The following is a 20,730-nucleotide window of genomic DNA, read 5'->3' as shown; positions in this document are numbered from 1 at the left end:
TATCTTGCCAATCTGCCAGGAGCAATGTACCAATTGTACCTGTAAAGTCACAAAAAATGAATACCTGCTTGAATCCAGGGCTTAATATAGAAGTTTTAGATAGCTGCATTATGAAATTGCTATGAAGAGTATTCTTAAGTTTGTAAGAGAAATGTGATGAGGACTATTTAAACCTAGAAATTTCTATCAGTAATACTGCTTTTATCAGAAGAGTATTTGATAGCCTCTGCTTTTCTCCTTTCACTATACAAATGCAAACCATTTTCTCAGGGAAAAAAGTATGAAACTTTGTAACTGTGGTCTAACTTGTATTAAGTTCTAAGACATTAGAAAATGTTCATGCAACAAATATTAATCTGCAAAAGTGTTAGACTACTAGAAATATTGAAATAAGGTGGTTTAAAATACAAGAGCTTTTATTTCTGACTTTTTTTTAAATCTCAAGCATATGTATAGTAGATCACAATTCAAACTCAGAAATGTTACTGCAAAATTCCAGTGCGATCCTACTTTGGACTAGAAACCAGGCAGTTCAGTGAAAACTTTCTGAAGCCTTCAAAGACACGTGTAAATCTTTTACCTAGTTTCTTACCAAATGTCTTCTTTCACCCAACCACTCCAAACTTAAAATGAAACTTTTGGGGCACAAAACACAGATCACCTCCTGCAAAGGTTTGCTGAAACCAGAACACAGTAAAACTCGCTGACCTCGAAGAGCTTTAAGCTGTAAGCGTGGCTTCTTACTCCTCCCTGTACCTATGTTTCTTTTGCATTGAAGCTTCTTTCTGCTGTGCCAGTGCAAAATGGGACCTCAAAAGGGAGCCAGGTAATGTCAGAGGAGGTATGTTCCCCTGCTGCTAACATGCTGGTTATAGAGCTGGCCAAATGGGACAGCAGGAGTCAGAAGTTGCTGACCCAATAAATTCTGTCTTGAAAGAAGGCATTGGGGGTGCCCTCAGGTTGCCTATGACACAGCTTTTTGATTCACAGCAGGTTTTTTTTCCCCACAGTTTCAGTCAAGATTGCAGAATTTGCTTAGAATAATAAGTTATGCTGAAGGGAAGGCTTCTGCTGGCAAGCAGGTTTGCACCATCCACAAACTGTTGCTACCTCACAGATGCTCTTTGATGATCTATGTGAAATTAATGAGAGATTTCAGTCCAACTCCAGGTAGATTAGAGAATTTTTTCCCTAGAGTCATTGTCACATGCAGCGTCACCTGCTGTTGATCTTATTAGTTACCTAAGAAACCAAAATAAGTGTTGGAGGGTGAGGCTAACCTGAGATCTGCATTACTTTTATAAGATTTCATATGTCACCAGGCACCCAGAAAACATAGATGGATTTGTTAGTTTTGAATTTTTCTACACTTAAGTAAATAAATAATTATTAAACCACAGAATTAATGACAACAAACAGTATGTTCTTCTTTTATTCTTGTCAGTCTTCTCATATATCCAAAAAGAAGCAAATAAATTATGCCAAGTTATTTTCTCTGGGTTTTGTTTGAAGTTTGGTAGCACCCACAATATCTTAAACACTGTCCTCATCTGTGAAAAATTAGTTTCTTCCCAGAATACTTTTTGGTTTAAGGTGTACAAGATTTATATATCTGATAGATTATCCAGGTCCCTTCATGCCAAAAAATACCCATTGCTGTAGAAAACATTGTTTCCAAGGTCCTGACTTTGCCAGATGTTAGGCTTGTACAATACCACAGTGAGATTTTCCACATGCCAAGTGGGATTGTTCACCATAGTAAACTTCAGTATGTGTGAATGTGTCAGTCTCTAAGGCTCTGTCCTGCAAACAGTTATACATGTGCCTGGCTCTACTCATACAATGATGCACACTTACTGTAATAGACTAATTTACTCCAGCTAATTGGATATTTCTCTTGCATTAATCTGTTTCTCACTGGGTCAAGAAGACAACAATAGCCAAAACCAGCCAAATGATTTTGAGAATCTGAGTTGCTTTCATTAAACTCTCAACAAGCCATTTTTCAACCAGCTTGAAACAAGCACCAGCCACCTCCGACACCACCTGTGACTTGGCCAGGCTCATTTCAGGTTTCACTTCTGCCACATGCCTCTTTATTTCTATCATCTACAGCAGTCTTGATACGCTCATGCTGGCTGGCTGAAGGCACAGCTGCGAGGTAGCCCCATTTTCCCAGGCTGGAACATTTTTGCATCTACTCAATGCCATGCCCCTATACAGCACTGTACTTCCACAATCTCTGTTTTTAGTGAAATCACAGGAAAAAACAGTTTTGGAGAGATAAATATCTTCTAACATCTGGCTGTGGTGAGTCTTTCTTCCCCAGACCTTGCATTTCTAATTGGCTGTGCCAGGCAGCTTCCTGATACAGCAATGACTAACTCCAGGCACTGCAGCCAAGAGCCTCTTCCTCTCCTTCTTGCCACCAGTTTGCAAACCAGACAAAATAAATGAGAGGAGGTTGGAGGTCAGCTGGAATTTCAGAGGAAAAAAGTCTTGCTGCTGCCAATGCTGCCAGTTTGATTGGACATGCTCAACTTTTTGCTCCTGGAGCCAAAGCATGAGAGACAAGTTGGTAGATCTGGGATACCAGCCTGCAATGTTGCTTGCAAACTTCTCTGCAGTGTGGGCATAAAACTCCACTGAAAATCTGACATGTAGCACATATCATTGAGGGAAGACCTAGTGTACATTATATTAAATGTAAGAAAGGGGACTGTAAATATTACCTTTCAAAACTGACATAAGACTGATGCCATAATAATCTCTTTTAAAACCTTTTGTGATCTTGCTTAGCGTCATCTCAATTTCCACCACCTGAGAAGGCAATATTCACACCAAAAAAGACCCAGCTGACCATCTGAATGTTGAGCACAAAACCTGAGGAGAAGACAGAATTGTATTTTTAAAGGCTGTCTGCTGAATTGAAAAGCAAATATACAGTTAAGCTTGGCTCAAAGACTGAATTAGATGAAATTTTAGGCTGCAGAAATATGGCCTTTTCTAAATTCCCAAGGTAATTCAGTGAACTGCGGTAAACAAAGCAGTCCTATTGATGAAACTCTTAAGAGTTACACAGCTCTTTGCCCTATATCAATAGTTTGAAGTGTTGTTCACCAAGCAAGTATTTATTTGCTCAAGGAATGTTCTATCTGGTGTATAGATGTGGCCATTGTGGCAAAGCACTCTGAAAATGTATGTGAACACCCTGACAGGTCAGAATGTAACAGCTGTGTCCGTGTCTAGACACAGGACAGAGGAGCTATGAATGCCAACAGCTGTTTAATGCATTAGTCAGCTGCAATGGTGCTTAAAACAGTCCCCTAAAGTGTACGTCTTCTTGGGCTTTGTAAGTGTAGTGATGCCTAAGGATGTGATTTAATGCAATTTTAGAAAGGTTTTAGAATCATAGAGTTTTTGCTGAGTTGCCCTGATCTTAAGTCTGAATATTAAAGTGTCTTTCCCACCAGCTAGCAGGCTTTGTCAAGGCCGAGCTGTTTTTCAGCGGAGACCTGCAAGATAACAGAAGACAAATAACAGAAGAAGGCCAAACTGCCCTCCCCCGCCCATCACAAAGGGGGTAGATTGGCAGAACTTTTGGGTGGGCTTTAGAGAGAAATGGAAACTTTGGATTGTATGTCCGTGAGGGGTATTTAACCCTGAGACTTCCTGACCGAGGGGTCAAACCCCCTTGGGTTTGATCATGGAAGGTCCTTCTAATAAAACCCTATATCTTTCTCCATTAACTTGTCTGCAGTGTGTCTCTGTTCACAGGGGTACGCAATCTGCAGGCATCAGTAGTATGGTCACTATTTGTTTCATTATTTTGGTTAGGAAATGCAGATACTTACAGCTTAGAATGTCTTCTGCACATAGAGTCTTTCAGAAAAATATTAAACAAGTGGTTTAAAAGGCCTGGTTTAGTACATTGAAACCACCTCCAAAGTTCAGACCCTATTGCATGATGATGGACACATGTTGAATATGAATGAACATGAACTTTGGACAAACAACATCCACTTTCAAGACTGCACAGTCATTAGTGTCATCTACAAAATGGAGGAACTAGCCACAAGGGTTTTATCAGGGTATGTTTGGTTTTATAAAAAATGCATATTTAACATTGATGAAATTTTATAGTCTCCTTTTGAGCTACTACACTCAGTGAAGAGATCTGAGAAAAAATTTCAATGAGATTGATGAAATCCAGATTCTTCTATTTTTAACCCAAACAAGACAACCATTATAATACCTGAAGCATCATTCTATAATGAAGAAATTGCCCCATATTAAAAAGACAAAATCAGGGAAAGGAAACCTATTTGTCAAGTATGATATCTGAACTGTAAATTCTGCCTTAAGGATCTAAAAATTGCCTAAATATTAAAATATCTTAGAGGACTTTATCACAGACTTTTCCGTGTCTGACAAAAATAAACCACAGGTGTTCATGCATCTTTTAAATAGCATCCCAAATAAACAGAATGCATTGAAAATGAGAATACATTGAAATGAGTAAGATTAGTTCCTTTGGGAGCAACAGGAATGAGTGTCAAGATACCATCACAATCAAGGAAAGAAAACACATAATTGCCATGTAACTCCTGGGAGGAAAATACAGGAGGCAAAGGACAGTGTTGTTTGCTGGAAGAAGCCTGTGGTATGGCACATCCATCTGTGTTCTGTGAACAAACTCATTATGCATTATGCATTAATATGAACATGTGTGTCACATGCCTTGACTTCCACAATATAAAGAAAAATAACTGAATATGAACCTTCTGCTCTTTGACATTTCTTAGTGTAGGAGTGAAGTACCACCATCACTGTTTTCCATGCTGCTTATTAGGATAACTTTTCAGTTGTTATTCTGTAAGACAAGAAATAACAGGTTGAGATTTGTATAGATCCTCTCTTCTCACTTGTCTCTTTTTGAATGGGCTTAAAAGGCCTTATAAATGACATTGAGGCAGAGCTCTGAACATTGTTGGAGTGCCAAGCCTGTCCTACAAACTCGGCTCTGTGGAGAGAACCTAGAAAGGAAGTGGATTTGACCAAAGTGATGAAAAACAGTTACGAGCAAAGGAGGATATTTAATTCTCATTCTCACAGCTTGGTATCAAGACAGATCAGTCTACAGCCTGGCTCTGAAGTGAGCTGTTGGTCAGGACCTGCTGTTTGCCATAGAGATAACCCAGGAAGAGCTCTGAGACCTCCTGTAGCTCCATGCCCGGGAGGGAGGGTTGTTCAGGGTTGGGGGTAAGAAATAAAAGTGGGCACATTGCTTTACAGACTTTCATTTTGGTTCTAGGGAGAAAGTGCCCTTGAAAGCCTTTCCACCCCTTACTTTCTGTGCCCTGTAATGAACTGAGGAATTTCAAAATCTAAAATGCCAACAGAGAGAAACACAACAAAAGGTCTCCTCTCTATAATTACTTGAAATTAGAGGTGTTTTTTTTCCTGGGAGATAGGCACTTCCTAATTTGCCAGAAGTACCAGGATGTGAACATCCTTTCTGATGAGAAAAAAATCCAGATCATGTGAGGGACATGGTTCAATGCTGCCAACAAACCCAAGCCTCCATGTTTTGACAAGGTTTGCTAGCCACCAATGTGCAGTTAAATACAGCTGCTGGGGAATTCATTTTCAGAGCTTTGAAACTATGCTGGAGAAAAAAAGAACTAATAAGTGAAAAATAGGGCAGAGTAGTTTCTTTCTGACAAAACAGGCTGGCTTCTACTGGGCAAGTTGAAATATTTATATACTCATATCTTTGTGTACATTTATGTGCGTATGTGTGTGAGAAGGCAAAATTCTTGAAGGAATTGAAACATTGCAGAAATACCTGTTAGAATAGGAATGCATTTTCCTAATAAAATAACCCATTTTTCTTTCACTCCCTGCTGTGACATTACCCACTGTGGCCTGGAAACCAGATGAATTTGAAAAACAAGAAACCTGGTGCTGAACTCAACCATGACTGAGTATATCCAGAATAAGGTTTTCAAACTACAGGGAGTGACTCCAGATTTACACCCAGTTTCTGAGGTCCGAGTCCAGTCTGAAGCATTTAATTCCCACCAATGCAATGTCCTGCTGCTTTCCTGAGGCTGCTGTCTACCACGCACAGCATTTTCTGTCATGCAGTAAGAGAAAGCACAGTGTGAGCTCTGCAGCTGGACTTGCAGACTTATGCTAGGAAGGGCAGCACAGCAGTAAGAAATTGAAAAAATTTACTTTAAAAATCTTTCTCCCCCACTCCTCCCCCTTCTCACTCTCTGCAGGACCACAATTAGAGGAAATGGGGCAGGATACATTCAGACTAAGGGGAGCCACAACAAGGCTGAAAGCAGATCAGGAGTTCAAGGGGAGACTGGATAAATACTTGAAAGAGAGACCCTTTGACGGTTACTAATAGGCAGACCACATCAAACTCAGGAAATTCCCTGAGCTGAAAATAGTAGGAGGCTGAGAGTGTATTTGGATGTATCAGGACACCTTGCTCTTCCTTGTTGTCTCCTTAAGACAATGGTGAAAAAAACATAGTGAGATACATTTTTGACCTGAAACAGTGTGGTTGTCTTTTCACTTTTTAGGGGCAGAGAAGATCTTAGGACTGAGGGAGAGACAGACAGGAGAACAGTGCAGTGAAGGCTGCCTTGTTTGAGGTTCTTTATCAGGAGTTACAGGAGATTTCATTCTTCTTTTCATTTACTTTCAATTCAGATTTTCAGCACATTAAACTGCACTTGCATTCAGCATTCAGATTTCATTCTGTTGAGTAGATTCCATCTACAGTTTGCAAACCTTTAGGTAATTAGCTCTTCCTTGTAATTATATTTCAAGCTAATGTCCTATTAAAGATAAATGAGAAGAATTCACATCTTCTGCTTAAGTGGTGATTGCACAAAATGCAACATTTCATAGCCTTTGAACAAACAAGCACTTCCATTTGTCAAGGTGAGGTGCATTTGTAATACAGAAGCAGATCTCAGCTTACTTCTTCAGGCACACGCTTTTTTTCTCCCTAGAACGTCAGTGCTTAGTTGGGTGAGTAGCCCAGGAGACCAGCAAAGCCTGCCTTGGTGTTAAAGCATTGAACTCTCCAAGAAACTATGGGGTCCTCCTCTTGCTTCCTTTCACAGTTGCTGTGAGTGCCATGGAAACCATGATTTTCACAGGTGGCTACTAACAGTGTTTCACTGCCTGATTTGAAACAGTCCAGGCCTAATTTGTATAGCTGAGAGTTCACAAGTGTTGCTGCAACTGCTGTGCTGCTGGCAGCGAAGGCATGGTGGTGAAGAGTCAGGGTGTTTGGAAAGATGACAGCTCATGGCACCTTGCTGGCTCCTACCCACTTCTTGAAGCTATATGGAAAGAGCACATTTCAATTTCCCAGCATGTAAAATGCGGAAAACAATATTTGCCTTTCACTGCATAGTGTGTTGAAGAGGGAAAGTGCTGTTTAAAACTAAGTACTCAGGAAAAAAAAAAAAAGCCAAGCCTTAAGATAAAGACATAGCTGCAAAAATAAATGTAATATTACCCACATTACAGTAAAGATGAAAAACCTGTTCTCTGCTCTGAGGCACTGAGGATCAAGTACTTCTGCCTTTTTGTATTTAGTAGGGAGAGAAGAGGGAAGAGATGGAGCTAGGAGAGCATAATGCAGGTCTGCATTTTGCATTTGAACTATTGCTAAAAGGTTTTGAAATATTCTTTGATTTGTAACACTAACAGCTGAAGGTGTAAGCCTGGTGATTTTGTGCTGGCTAATAGAGCATTGTTTCATTCCGGGCCACTCAAGGGTGCACAGCATCATTTTCTATTCTCTTTCGCTTGTACACATACAGAGCAGGCAAAAATTGTCTGGGAAAAGAGGCTGAGAGCTTCAGTTACTCAGACCCTTTGGTAGCAAACGCTCATTTTAAAGTCTCTTGAGACATATCTGTCCTGTTCTAGGATAGATTTTTGGGAAAGATCTCATTCAACAAATGTTTCCATGAGTACTGTGAACAGTGAATGAATACATGAAAGTCATTGGATTAAGAACAAAAAGCTTGGGGCTCTGAATTTCTGGAGCAAGCAAAGAATTTTAGTAGAATGGCAACAGCAGTACACTCTTGTGTGTCTTTTTATTGCAATTTATTTTGTGTCAATCAGTTGCAGAAAACTTACCTGAACTGTGGGAACTGTCAGTGAAGAGTGGCAGTGTTTCATTAGCTCCTTAAAGCCTTCACAAAATTTCTTAGAAAAGCATATACCATTCATGTATAGCAGCCCTTCTTTAAAGGTCATCCTATCGTCTGTATCCCTTTCTCTCCGTTTGCTACTGCCCCTGCAATTATTAAACCTCAGCTTGTTAAATTACAAGATTTTAACTTTTTACCGTATTTCATCCCAAAAAATCATCACATCTGATCAAGCATATATTCTTTCTGCCTAATCCCAGACGTAACCACGAAATTTGTTGTGCTCGTGAGATGGATCAAAAGGAGAAATCTTTGTCAGATTTCTTTGGGGATAAATTGTCAAAGGAGAGTTCGGATGCCAGATTTTCCTTGTTTTACAGCTGAGTCGCGAGCTCCGGCAGCCCCGATCTGGCGGGAGCGCCTGGCGGAGCGATGGGATGCGGCGGGATGCGGCGGCGGACGGAGCTCCCTAGCGGTGCCCACCGCTTGCTGCCCCGTTTATTCCTTTTTGTCGGTGTGCTACTAGATTCTTAGTCCCAGCTCACAGATAAACTGCTTGTCGGGCAGGGCTCGGTGTCGCTGAGTTCTCCAAGACCTTTCAGTTTCGTACATTTGCTTTTATTTTTGTAGAAATGGATCTTGCTAGAACATGTCCCTCTGCTCTGGTTTGTCTTATTTTTAAATCCAAATATTCTTATTCAAGCTCTGGACAAGGATTAACTAATACTGTCCCTGTTATTGGGAAAACACCAATTTTTAAATACAGTGTTGGAACCCTTAGAATGAGCCTACAGCAGCATCTGCCTACGATCTAGCATGACTTTATTTATAGTCTCTCCCTTTTTAACCTTTGGGGAAAGAACCAGGAGCAACATTCTCTAGTGAAAGGTGTCCCTACCCATGACAGTGAAGGTGGAACTAGATGATCTTTAAGGTCCTTTCCAATCCAAACCATTCTATGATTCTGTGATAAAACCCAGACTACTGATAATAAAAGTCAAATTAATTGTGTTATTGTCGTTATGTACAGAAAGTACCTTGTGCAGAAGAAACCTATTAAGTGCTTGAACCTGGATCAAAGAAACCTAATGTGATCACATGTTTTGTGTCCCTTTTTGGCAGAATGGAACTCATGAACTAATGTAATTTTGTTCCCGTCTTTGAAATGATGTAACCTTGACCCCTTCTTTGTCAAAGTGGCTCATCTGCAGTTTATAGCACCTTATGACTCCTGCAGGAAAATAATTCTCCTAAGTGCTCTTGTCCTGTATGTTAATAAGGCTAAATGAGGATCTTTTTTATTGCCCGTGGCCTTTCTGAAGTAACTTCTAACTAGCTCTTCTCTTTTTCCACAGTCCAGTGGACTGTGAAAAATGAAGACTTGATATCATGTACTGGAATCTGTGCAATGGAGAAGACTGTTAAAATCATTTGCTATAAAATCATAGGCCCTTATCAGTACCTTTGCTATGGGTATGCTGTGCCCTTGCAAAGATTACCTTGATTTGCAAGATAAGTTGGCTTGCCAATAGATCATGCAAGAAGCCTACCTTGGGATATCAATGAGTAATAATCTAAAGGTAATTGTTTCTTTTCAAGTGGAATAAATCAGTCCTGTCTGCCATAATAATACCGATTTGGAGAGGTGTCAGCAATTTGCATGCGTGTGTTCCCATTATTCAAATTCGTATTTCCATCTGTTAGGTGGGAGCACCAATTCCTACTTCTAGTCATACCATGGGTGAAATATATTTTCATAGAATCATGGAACGGTTTGGGTTAGAGGGCACTTAAAGATCGTCTGGTTCCAACTCCCTTGTCATGGTCAGAGACACCTTCCACTAGGTTAGGTTGCTCAAAGAGCCATCCCTTGAAAGATGGGTCACCCAACACTCTTTTGCAGAATCATGATATGCAGCTTATGGGTATAAATTGTCTTCTCTTTCTGTGTTTGGACTCAGAAATTATTTATCATACTTTCATTCTATGTATACTATATATATATATATATATATATATATATATATATGCGCTTTTTTTCTTGCAGAAAGGTACATGCAGCGATTAAACATTGTACAGATAAATATACCCATGCAGTATATCCCAAAACATGTATCTAGAGCTTTGGCTTGGATTTGTGAAGGCAGTAAAAGAGTGTCACTCCAAGCTGTCTTTAAAGATTGCAGTAAAAGTTTTATAATCTGTATCTGCTAGCATGGGTGACTTGTAATAAATGTGCTTCAAAGGTGTAGTGCCATGTCCAGCACTGATTGCTCTGTCAAATGAGTACTCCTCTTCACCAGAGTCATTTGTAATCATGTAACAGCTTGCCTTTCTGTCTGGAAAAACATAGTTTTGTCACATTGGTTTATGCCACTACATCTCTCACAGCATTTTCAGAGACTATGACAGCTGTTGGTTTCATATTTACTCCCACATTATTCTGTACTTTAAACAAATGTTGTTTCTCCTTCTTTGTTCTGAATGTTCTAGATGCTGTTGAGGCTTTCTTTCCTAAGGAAAAAAAAATCACAAACAATAACAATTATTATGAACACAGGTATTTTTTTTGTGTAAACAGATTTAACAGCCTTTTTTCTTACTTGCCTTAAGAGCTTCTCTTTCTTCTGTTCTGTCTCAGAGGTTACAATAATTTTGCTGGGCAGCTCCAGAGCTGATGGTTGGCTTTTTGTTGTTTGCTTCTTTCTTTTGTGGTTTTGTTATTGTTGGGGGGAAGGGAGTGTTGGTTGTGGGGGTTTTCTAAGAACTTCTGTGGTATTTTATGGGCTTGCTGAATAGTTGTGACCAAATACTGCTGCCTGAAGTATGTGTGGAATATGAATTGCCTCAGTATTTTTGGGTTGTATCTTGCAAAGGAGCAGGAATTTCCAGCTGGTGCATCATGGCTTACAATTTGGCTCCTGTAAGAGGAAAGCTTAAATAGACCAAAAATTCTTCAACCTGAAAAAGAAGCAACTCAGGAAAAAGAGTAAAAAAATGAATGCAGTGAGAAAATTAATAGAGAGGGATTACAGCAGCAGCATGAAATTATGAGATAGGGTAGCAAAAAAACCCCACAACCAAAGTAATTTTCAATACAGAAGTAAACTCTGGAATTCATTGCCACATGATCTTGATAACAGAAATGTAAATAAGTTATAAAAACAATTAGACATAGTAATGAAACAAATATTCATATGGAAACAATTGCTGATAGCCCAATTTTTTAAGTCAGAGGAGAATGCAGCCTGGAGCTATGAGAAGAGGATGATAGCATACACTTATATTGCAGAGGAATTGGCATTTTGGGAACTGCTTTTGTGCAGCTCAGGCTGTAGATAGGGAAAGCATTACCATTTGTGCAGTGCCATTCATAAGAATAAGAACTACTGTCAGACTTCACTGCTTCTGGAGCAGACAAGCAGAGGAAAGCTTTGCTTGCAGAAGAGAGCTCACCTACACATACACATACATGCAGTGCATTAAACTCTTCAGGTAATTGAGGGAAATTAATTCAAACCATTTATTCTAAATCTAAGCTTGCTACTGCAATGTTTTCAGTTGGTGCACTTTTGATAAACTGCACTCACTTACAGCTTCTGCAGAATGCTGGCACTTGTATTCTTAGCAAAGTGGTGCATCTCCATCCCTTTCATTCTCATGTTAGCCCTCACAGTTTTTCTATCCTGTTTGACCTAACACCTCCTATTTCCTGAGAGGAACTGTGAACATTTAGACTAACTTACCTTCACGGCTTTGTCTTCTGAGTTGTTCCTGGACAATGAGCAAGCCTAGAGATGTAATGGGCAGTGCCTAGCCATTGGGGTAAAATATTTTATTTCATGCAACTGTACCTGTTGGTTGTACTTTTTCAGATGCTGAGCTTTGGTGTTTCCTCATGGATAGTCTCGTATAACAAGTGACTGTAGTTCCGATCATGAGTTTTCAATTGAATGAGTGTTTCTTCTGGTGGTACCTACTGAAAACCATGGCTGATAACCTGAAGTCTTTAAATTAGTGGAACAATGACTCTGCATAGATGGAAACTCTGTGCTGTTAAGTCTGCCAAATATTTGAAAGACAACTGTAAGACTTCACCCACATAGTTTTAAAAAAACATCTTATATCTGTGGGTCTCTAGTATAATTGTTATCTATAGTGCTATTAAGGATGTTAAAAGGCTAACAGATTTCTACATAAAGTGATATGACAGTTCAGTCTCTGTAATCCTATTTGGTTTTAAATGTTTGAATTCTGCATATTTTAATTGGTTTGCAAGAATTAAAAGATCAGCACAAATTTCAACTTCATTTTTCTAAATGAGAGGATGTTTCTTTTTTGATACCAATGCTTGTTTTTAGCTAGTTAAGGCAATAAAAAAATAAATAAACTCAACATGTTCATCATATTCTTTGCTATTATTAATATGCTAAATAAGGACCTGATTAGAAAATAAGACAAATCATTATTTAAAACTTTTTTTCTTTATGTCTACTATTTAAATTAATGTTCCATTCTTACTTAAAAACTGACTATTAAGTGAAAGCTTTCTGTATGCTAAGTATGCCAAACAACTTGAACACAGGAATAATCTGCCTGTGAATAATAAAGTTACCCTGCCCTTCCCAAGACTTTTCATTTATGGTAAACAGGTATGATTGACACCAAGGATGGGACCAGTTTAGTGACAGCTCTGAAACATTGTTATTTAAGCATTTATCTTCCCCAAGCAGAAGGTGGACATTTCTCAATAACTACCCATAAAATGTGTGTGTTAGGGAAGGTTTAGGTTGAATATTAGAAAATAGTTCTTCACTCAAAGGATTGTTGGGCACTGGAACAGGCTTCCTGGGACAGTGATTACAGCACCAAGCCTGACAGAGTTCAAGAAGCATTTGGACAACTCTCTCAGGCACATGGTGTGGCTCCTGAGGATGGTCCCATGCAGGACTAAGACTTGGACTCCATGACCCTTGTGTGTCCCTTCCAACTTAGCTCATTCTGTGATTCACATTATTGGAACAGTCTGGCAACAAATAGTGCATACAGGCATGTTTAGCTGCAGATGATCAAGAAAAGAACAGAACATGAACAAAAGACCATGCCATGCTGGTGAAATAAAGATCCTGTAGCCTCAGTGAAGCTATTCCACAACACACCAACCAAGCATCGTCCTAGTTTGAACAGTGCTGTTTCCATTGGGTTATTTTAATTCTCTGCTGTGAAGAACTTGTGATCATTCTGTCCTCTTTGCAAAATATTTCTTAGCTGAATTTCTTTTTGTAAAAGTCCTTGAGTTTTTTGTGAATTATATCACTGCTTAAAGCTGTGCTTGGCCTCAGTGACAGTTTTGCAATCAAGGAGAGCACTGTGAAGCGTTGTACAGCCTGTAGTACACAAACATGCATTGAATCCTGTAACTCAACTGCCCTCTGCAGATCAAGCTTGCAGTATTTTTTTTCAGAAAATGGACAAAAATACTATAGATTCCTCTAACTGAAAAGAGAGGGTCTTCCATTTATTCAATATTGTGACCCACCCACTGAAGAAAATCATCCCTATGCTTCATGTTTTACGTGTTTCATCCTCATCTAGTCTTTTTAAAATACACTCTCTCAAATTTTCTATTTCAATTAGCAGTGACTTTCTTGTTGCTAACTGATATCTTTTCTCAAAAAGGGCAGATTGTCATAAAATGTGGGCTTGTGTTGTGCTTTTGCATATTGTGGGTTGATTCTAAAAAGACTAGATACTATTATTGTGTAGCTACTGTCAGTTTTACCAACATGATCTTATCTCTCTGAATAGGATGGGCTTTGTCATTGCTGAGGAAAAATTTCCATTTTAATTTGAATGGAAAGTATATACTGATTATTTCTTAATATATGTACTGTCTGATATGTTTGCAATTGGTCTGTACCTATACTGCAGCTACTGTACAGCTTCACCAAAGATATATCTTTTGATATTTTTAATTGACTGTTATTTACACAGCTAAAAATATGTACTTGACTGAAAGTATTTATGACATAAATATCTCTTAATTAAAAATAAAACAAATGATGTAGTTATTGAAATGTGTGTAGCAAGTCTGAATTTCAAGGGATGGAAGTATTGCAGCCATGTAACTTACTTTCTGCAATGTAACAGAGCTATAATTAATTACTCCATAATTGTCTGTTCCCATCATCCATCTATACTCACTATGCTATGAATGCTCCTGGGTAAATGTAATTGAAATGTCAGACTTTATATGAATTTGTGATGCAATATGTAACAGAACACATTAAATGAACAATCGGTACAATAAAAATAGTTAATCAGAAAGTAATCTGTATCAACCAAAAGGGATAGATAAATCTCCTATTGTTTGTGTAACTCCATACAGCATTCCCCATACCCCCCCCCCAAAAAAAAAAATGAATATATGTTTTAGAGGTAATTTCTTCACCTAGAGTGTGTTCTGGTCATGTTATTTTGTGATGTATACGCCTCAAAGACAAGCATTGAGGTAAATGTGATTGATGAGTATGACAAACAGAAGGCCTATGGTTAAACTCACAGAAGCCACCCAAAGAATGTTGCTCTTGCATGTCACATCTCTGAAAGCATCGTGGAATAACAATTTATATGTTAAGTTAATATACTCTTCTATGTAATTTCAGAATTTCTGTGTAGATACCACGAAGAAATTGTGTTCAAGTCAAGCTGCTGATGTTCTGGAATTTCAAGTTAGTTGTCAAAATGATTTGATGCATCTTGAGAATAAGAAGGACATGAGTGGGAAAGCTACACTAGTGGAAGCCACTGTGACTAAAGGTCAGTTAAGCTTTATGGTTTAAGCTATCAATATAACAAAGCTTAACCCCAGCCCTGATGAAAAATTGACATACAGGAGTATTTTGTGTGATTTCACTTGGAATCTGTGGCTTAGTCAAAAGGGAGGAAAAGTGAACATTTCTGTTCTTCCTCCATAAATGCCGTGAGGCAAATTCATCCAAGCTCTCAACAGCAGCATGGTATTATACTCTGTTTGACACTCCAGCATGAATATTCAGTGGATTTGAGGAACAGACATTTGGAGATGTGCTTTCCTTTTGTTTTAGGGTGATGCTTACACATAATCTATTTTAAAACAATACCTATCCCAAAAGGTTTTAAGATGAGCAAGCATTTTGCATAAATGTTTCAACTCATGTTTTTCTTTTGAAGAAAAAAATAATATTGAGCAAATTACTTGACCAATAATTGTTTTTAAAGTCATGATTTGTTTGGATTTCTCATAAGTTTTGATAGATGGTTAGTTTTTCTACTTATCGTTCAAGTTTTCCTGTTTCAGAAAGGAACTGTGCTGAAGTTGAGAAGCTAGATGATAAAAGGACAAATCTAAATTATATTTATTACATATATAATAAATTTGCAGTTAATAAAAAATTATTTCATTACTGTCAGTCACAAGTATATCTGAAATATGAACACATCACATTAATTACAACACTGGACCTTTTGGAAGACTAAAACATGAGTACTCATCCTCATAGCATTTGTTAACTGATTATTGATGTCAATATAAAAACTTCCCATAAGGTTTCTCTTTATGTTCTTGTCATTAGGCGTGTCAGACTCCTAAAAAGTATTGTTTATTTGAAACTATGTGTATTGAAACTTCTAAAAACAACATGAACAGTGTTTATAGAGAAGAATTACAGTGGCGTGTTGAATATTCATTAATCCTTATTGCTGTAGAAGTTGATTATTTGGAGACTGATTTTTGAAAGTGTCATGGTTTCATCCCAGCTGGCAACCAAGCATCCACCGACTTACTCTCCTACCAGTGGGAAGGGAGGGGAAAATTGGAAGTGTAAAAGCTATAAAACTCATGGGTTGAGATGAAGACAGTTTAATAGGAAGAGCAAAACCCCCACACACAAACAAAGGAAAACAAAGAATTAGCAGGCAGGTGTTCAGACATCTCCAAGGGAGCAGGGCCCCGTCACATGTAAGAGTTACTTGGGAAGGTAAACACTATTACTCCTCATGTCCCGCCCTTCCTCCTTCACTGAGCATGATGTCATATGCTATGGAATATCCCTTCGACCAGTTTGAGTCAACTCTCCCGGCTGTGTCTCCTCACAGTTACCCATGCACTCCCAACTTCCTTGCCAGCATAGGAATATGAGAAGCAGAAAAGGCCTTGACTGTGTGTAAGCACTGCTCTGCAATAGTAAGAACACCTCTATATTATTAACTGTGTTCAGGACAAATCGAAACATAGTCCCAAAACATTTGGAATTATATTTCAAAGTAGGCAGATACCAAAATACGTTTCTGTGTTGCTTTTAGCTGGAGTAGAATTAATTGTCTTCATAGTGGGTAGTATGGGGCATAGTGTCAGTGTTTAATGATTTTATTAGATTTTATACAGGTAAATGGTGAAGCTTACATATTGGTAGTTACAAAGGACAGTATCTTTGTCTAAACCCTGGGAAAAAAAAAAACAATACCAGGTTGGGTTAATGTGGTACTCATTTTCATCAAGGGAACTACCTGCAACTCACTGAGGCTTGACTTTGAAAACTGTTGTCCATGCTGCAGGGACCAGTTGGATCACACACATGGGTTAGTCTCTGTGGGGTGAGGCAGCCATGGGAAGTGCAAGGAACACACCTGAAGAAAACATGACCAAAGCTTCCTTGCTGAAGTAAGCCAGAAGTAAAGCTTATGCTGAGGACTGGCTTATTTACTAGCACAGAAGTGAATGCTTGCATAGGTGCTTTACTTGATGGGTTTGGACTCCTCACAGACAGGGAGACTCACACAGGCTAAACTTTCATAATGGCTTTACAGTCAAGATTCTTCAAATACTTTTCTCAACACAGCCACTCAGTTCATGAAGCAAGGAGTGGAGTTGTACAGACACTTCCTGTGCTTTTTACAGGAACTGTGCAGTAGTTTCTAAACTGAGATCCTTTAGCTGAGAAAGGAAGTTTAGAGCTACTGTTACTTCAGCTCAATAACAGCACTGGGAGGTCAGTTAGTCTTTCCACTTCTTGTATAATTTTTCTACTGTGAGGTTATTTGTTACTGCTTGTGTTTCTTTTGTCACTGGGCACTACTGAGAAGAGTATGTCTCCATCTTCTTCACGTCTTCCCATCAGGTATTTCTACCCAGTGATTTAAGATCCACCTTGAGCCTTCTCTTCATGAGGCTGAACAGTCCCAGCCCTCTTAGCAACACCCCCCCCCACCACCACCACCCCCACCCCCCCCATCCCCCCTCGCCTTTTGTATTTCAGATGCTCCAAGTGCTTCACCACCTTTATGGCCCTCCACTGGACTCACTCCAGAATGTCCATGTCCCTCTCGTACTGGGGAGCCCAGATCTGGACTCAGCACTCCAGGTGTGCTCTCACCAGTACTGAACAAAGGGGCAAGGACCTCTGCCGGCACCACTACGCCTAATGCAGCCCAGGACATTGTTAGACTGCTTTGCCACAAGAACATTGCTGGAGCATAGTCAGCTTGTCTACCAGGTTGCCAATATTTTTTTGGCAAAGATGCTTTCTAGTCATTCAGCCCCAGCTTATGTTGGTGCATGCGGTTATTCTTCCCCAGGTGCAGAACTTTGCATTTTCCTTCACTGAACTTCATGAAAGTCCTCTGCCTAGTCCTCCAGCCTGTCCAGATCCCTCTGGATGGCAGAACAACCATATCAGATGCTCCTCCCAGGTTTGTATTGTCTACAAACTTACTAAGGGGAGGTCTTTCCCACTGACCGTGTCATTAATGAACCACTGTGTCTGTAGCAGACACTTATCTTGGAGTGTCCATTAAATCCTGATCCAGAAGCTCTCAGGGTACTCTTTACCTGTCCCTAGGCAAAGGGCTGCCTCTTTTAGCCGTGCTACCAGCAAAAGTTTCTTACTTCTTCATACTGCTTGTTAGCTCATTCGGTTTGTGCTTCTGGACACTAGAAAACAGACTTGGACTTTTTGCAACTGTTCATTTGTTGGACCTTCTACTGAACATGTTTCAGCACTATGGTGAAATGAGTCAATATTGCTGACTGTCTGATCTGCCCTGCTTGAAGTTTGCCTGCATCCTTTCTCTGTATTCATTCAGAGACACCATCATCAGTCTTTTGTCCACCCCATTAAGCCTTATGTATACGTCCTTGATAAACTTTTTTCAGACTCTCGAACAGCATTGGATTTTTATTGTGATTTTTCTCTGTCTAGCACAAGCATATTTTTCCTAGCCAATTCTAATTCTGAAACAATCTGATTGAGAAGAAAGATTTTTCTAGGGGCTTTTTAAAGTTTGCAAATATCTTCTCTTAGCTTGTTCTTGCTCTATTTCCTTTGTCCCTCATTCCATCAAGATCCTAATGTTTGTTGTGACATTCCTTCTGAGAAGGAAGTTTCCTTTTCTGATAGTTGAGATCTACATATCCATTGCCATGGTAGATTGCTGTTTTAACTATTCTTATTTCCAGCAGAGTGGTCCCGTGGTGTAATGGTGAGCACTCCGGACTCTGGATCACAAGGTCGTGAGTTCGAATCTCAGTGGAGACCATACTGAGCAGTTAAATGCCTCCCTGCCATCCGATCCCGTCAGATCTCGGATGCTCAGCAGGGTCAGCCCTGGTTAGTTACCAGGTGCTGTGACAGTCCTGAGGACTTCACTGTCACTGTCCAAGCTCGCTCAGCTGTGGCAGATGGACCTCAGAACTGAAACAGTGGGGCCAGTTCTGCGCACGCTGTGCCTCACCTAAAAAATCCATTGCGCAGGCTCGAAGGGCACACCCACCTGGGGAGAGCCCTTCCTAAATTTTCGTTCGCAAAGTTTGGCCATACATACATATACACTTCCAGCAGACATATTTTTTTAAACTTAGGTATCAGTCAGGCTTATGTTTTTGCTATCTATTTCCCTGAGTTTGTGACTAGAAACCTGTGCTTTGCAGGCAGCTTTGGGTGTATGACCAAGAGTATTAGAGAAAAAATAATGTTAGGAATGCTAAAATGTTGTGAACCTCTGATACTGAGATGATTCACAGCACTAACTCTTCCCAGCCAGCACAGTTTTTAGCCATGTATCTGGTTCGAAAGCTCATCAATCACAGGTCTTCTGCCTTATTTCTCATGAAAGTGGCCATAAGTTAATTTGAAATTCATCCTATATGCTGTATTGGCTTAGACTACTCAAGGAACACCAGATAAGGAATAGCCTTTGTTACCGAGAATTTCAAACAAACTAATATTGCTTCCATTCAACATACACATAGAAAATAAAGAAGTAGTGTCATAATGATTCTTCTTTTTCAAGACTAGAAAAGTGCTAGGAAATTACCTCGAAGTATATCCCTTTGCGAACTCTGTCTAAATTGGAGCACAGTGTGTATTTGAGCTAGGCAGATTTAACCTAGTTCAAAGAGCAGTGATGGATTAAATGCTGGCATACCCAAATCAAAGCTAAGGGTTTTACTGAAAACTGTGTGTTAGTATAGTCCAGAATTATTTGGCTTTATTCAAAGATAACTGTAGAATTATACAGGAGATTGGATTAGATGATATATCAGTTCTTCCTGGCCAGCCAAGGGATGCCCATGAGTCCACTGTTGCATGCAGCAAATTTGCCTGTTCCAGAGAGTATGCTCTGCTAATTCACAAGATAATGGATTAGAAAATATGTCAAGACTAATAACACAGACACACTCCTGTGGGTTTTGAGTGGGAGGAAACGCACCATTCACTGACTAATCTTTAAACTTCTACTGATGAATGTTAAGCCACCCTCCAAAGCACCAACCTGTTTCACATTCCTAATAAGGATGTTAAATATGTACTCTCAAAAAAAACCCTAGTTACAGACACATGTAGTACTTCTTACCAAAGCCCACCTGGTTCTGAAAAGAAAAGCAAACTGTTTTTCTTTCAATTTTGAAACCTCTATTGTCTTTTCTTACAGAGTTCATGTTAATGAAGATAGGATTTATTATCCTTATTTCTAAGAAATTGAACCTCTTTGTTGCAATTAAAGCTGAATAGGTCACTAAAGGTATTATCTTATTTTCTAATATTTGACTGAGTTTGAATTCATTAGAAATAGTAGCAATATCTGCAGGACTATAACAGAAATATACTGTATCAGCTTTTTTTTAACCATGAAATTTATTCTAAGTGGAGTTTCTAAAACATTATGTAATCTTCTTACTCATGGCTTAGGTTTCTGGAATTGTTACAGTCTGCAATAAAACAGTATTTATGTTGATTTTGTTTATTGATGTTAGGATATTTTTAGGGACAGTATTCATATATTCTGTCTTTAGGCACTTGATTGAGAAGGCTAGTGGGCTGGAGAAATAAAAAGAGGACTGGGCCTTCTGATTTTACTTTAGGATGCACATATAATGTCTACTAAATTTGGCAGCAAAGATGGTTTAAGAAATTTCTGCCTCTGTGCTATATCTTGCTGTCCCAGTAGTTAAGACAATACATTTGGCAATGACACTGTGCTCTAAAACCAGTATCAA

The 20,730-nt window shown here is 39.2% G+C and overlaps 1 protein-coding gene across 5 annotated transcripts in view; it reads left to right on the top strand.

The window, feature by feature from the left end:
• THEMIS (thymocyte selection associated) overlaps positions 1-20,730 on the top strand; it is an 80,044-nt gene that overhangs the window by 47,935 nt on the left and 11,379 nt on the right. For 3 of the 5 annotated variants that reach the window (XM_071549038.1, XM_071549039.1, XM_071549040.1), the window contains exon 5: positions 14,861-15,014. The exons of 1 other annotated variant lie outside the window; for it this stretch is intronic. In XM_071549038.1, coding sequence (XP_071405139.1) covers positions 14,861-15,014 — 154 coding nt within the window. Of the gene's footprint in view, positions 1-14,860; positions 15,015-17,810; positions 17,898-20,730 lie in introns of those variants that run through there. One more of the 5 variants, XM_071549041.1, reaches the window with a different exon arrangement.

Source organism: Pithys albifrons, chromosome 2 (assembly GCF_047495875.1).
Source record: "Pithys albifrons albifrons isolate INPA30051 chromosome 2, PitAlb_v1, whole genome shotgun sequence".
Classification (NCBI taxonomy): Eukaryota; Metazoa; Chordata; class Aves; order Passeriformes; family Thamnophilidae; genus Pithys; species Pithys albifrons.
Note: the sequence above shows the minus strand (reverse complement) of the source record. Positions and strands in the feature narration are given on the sequence as shown.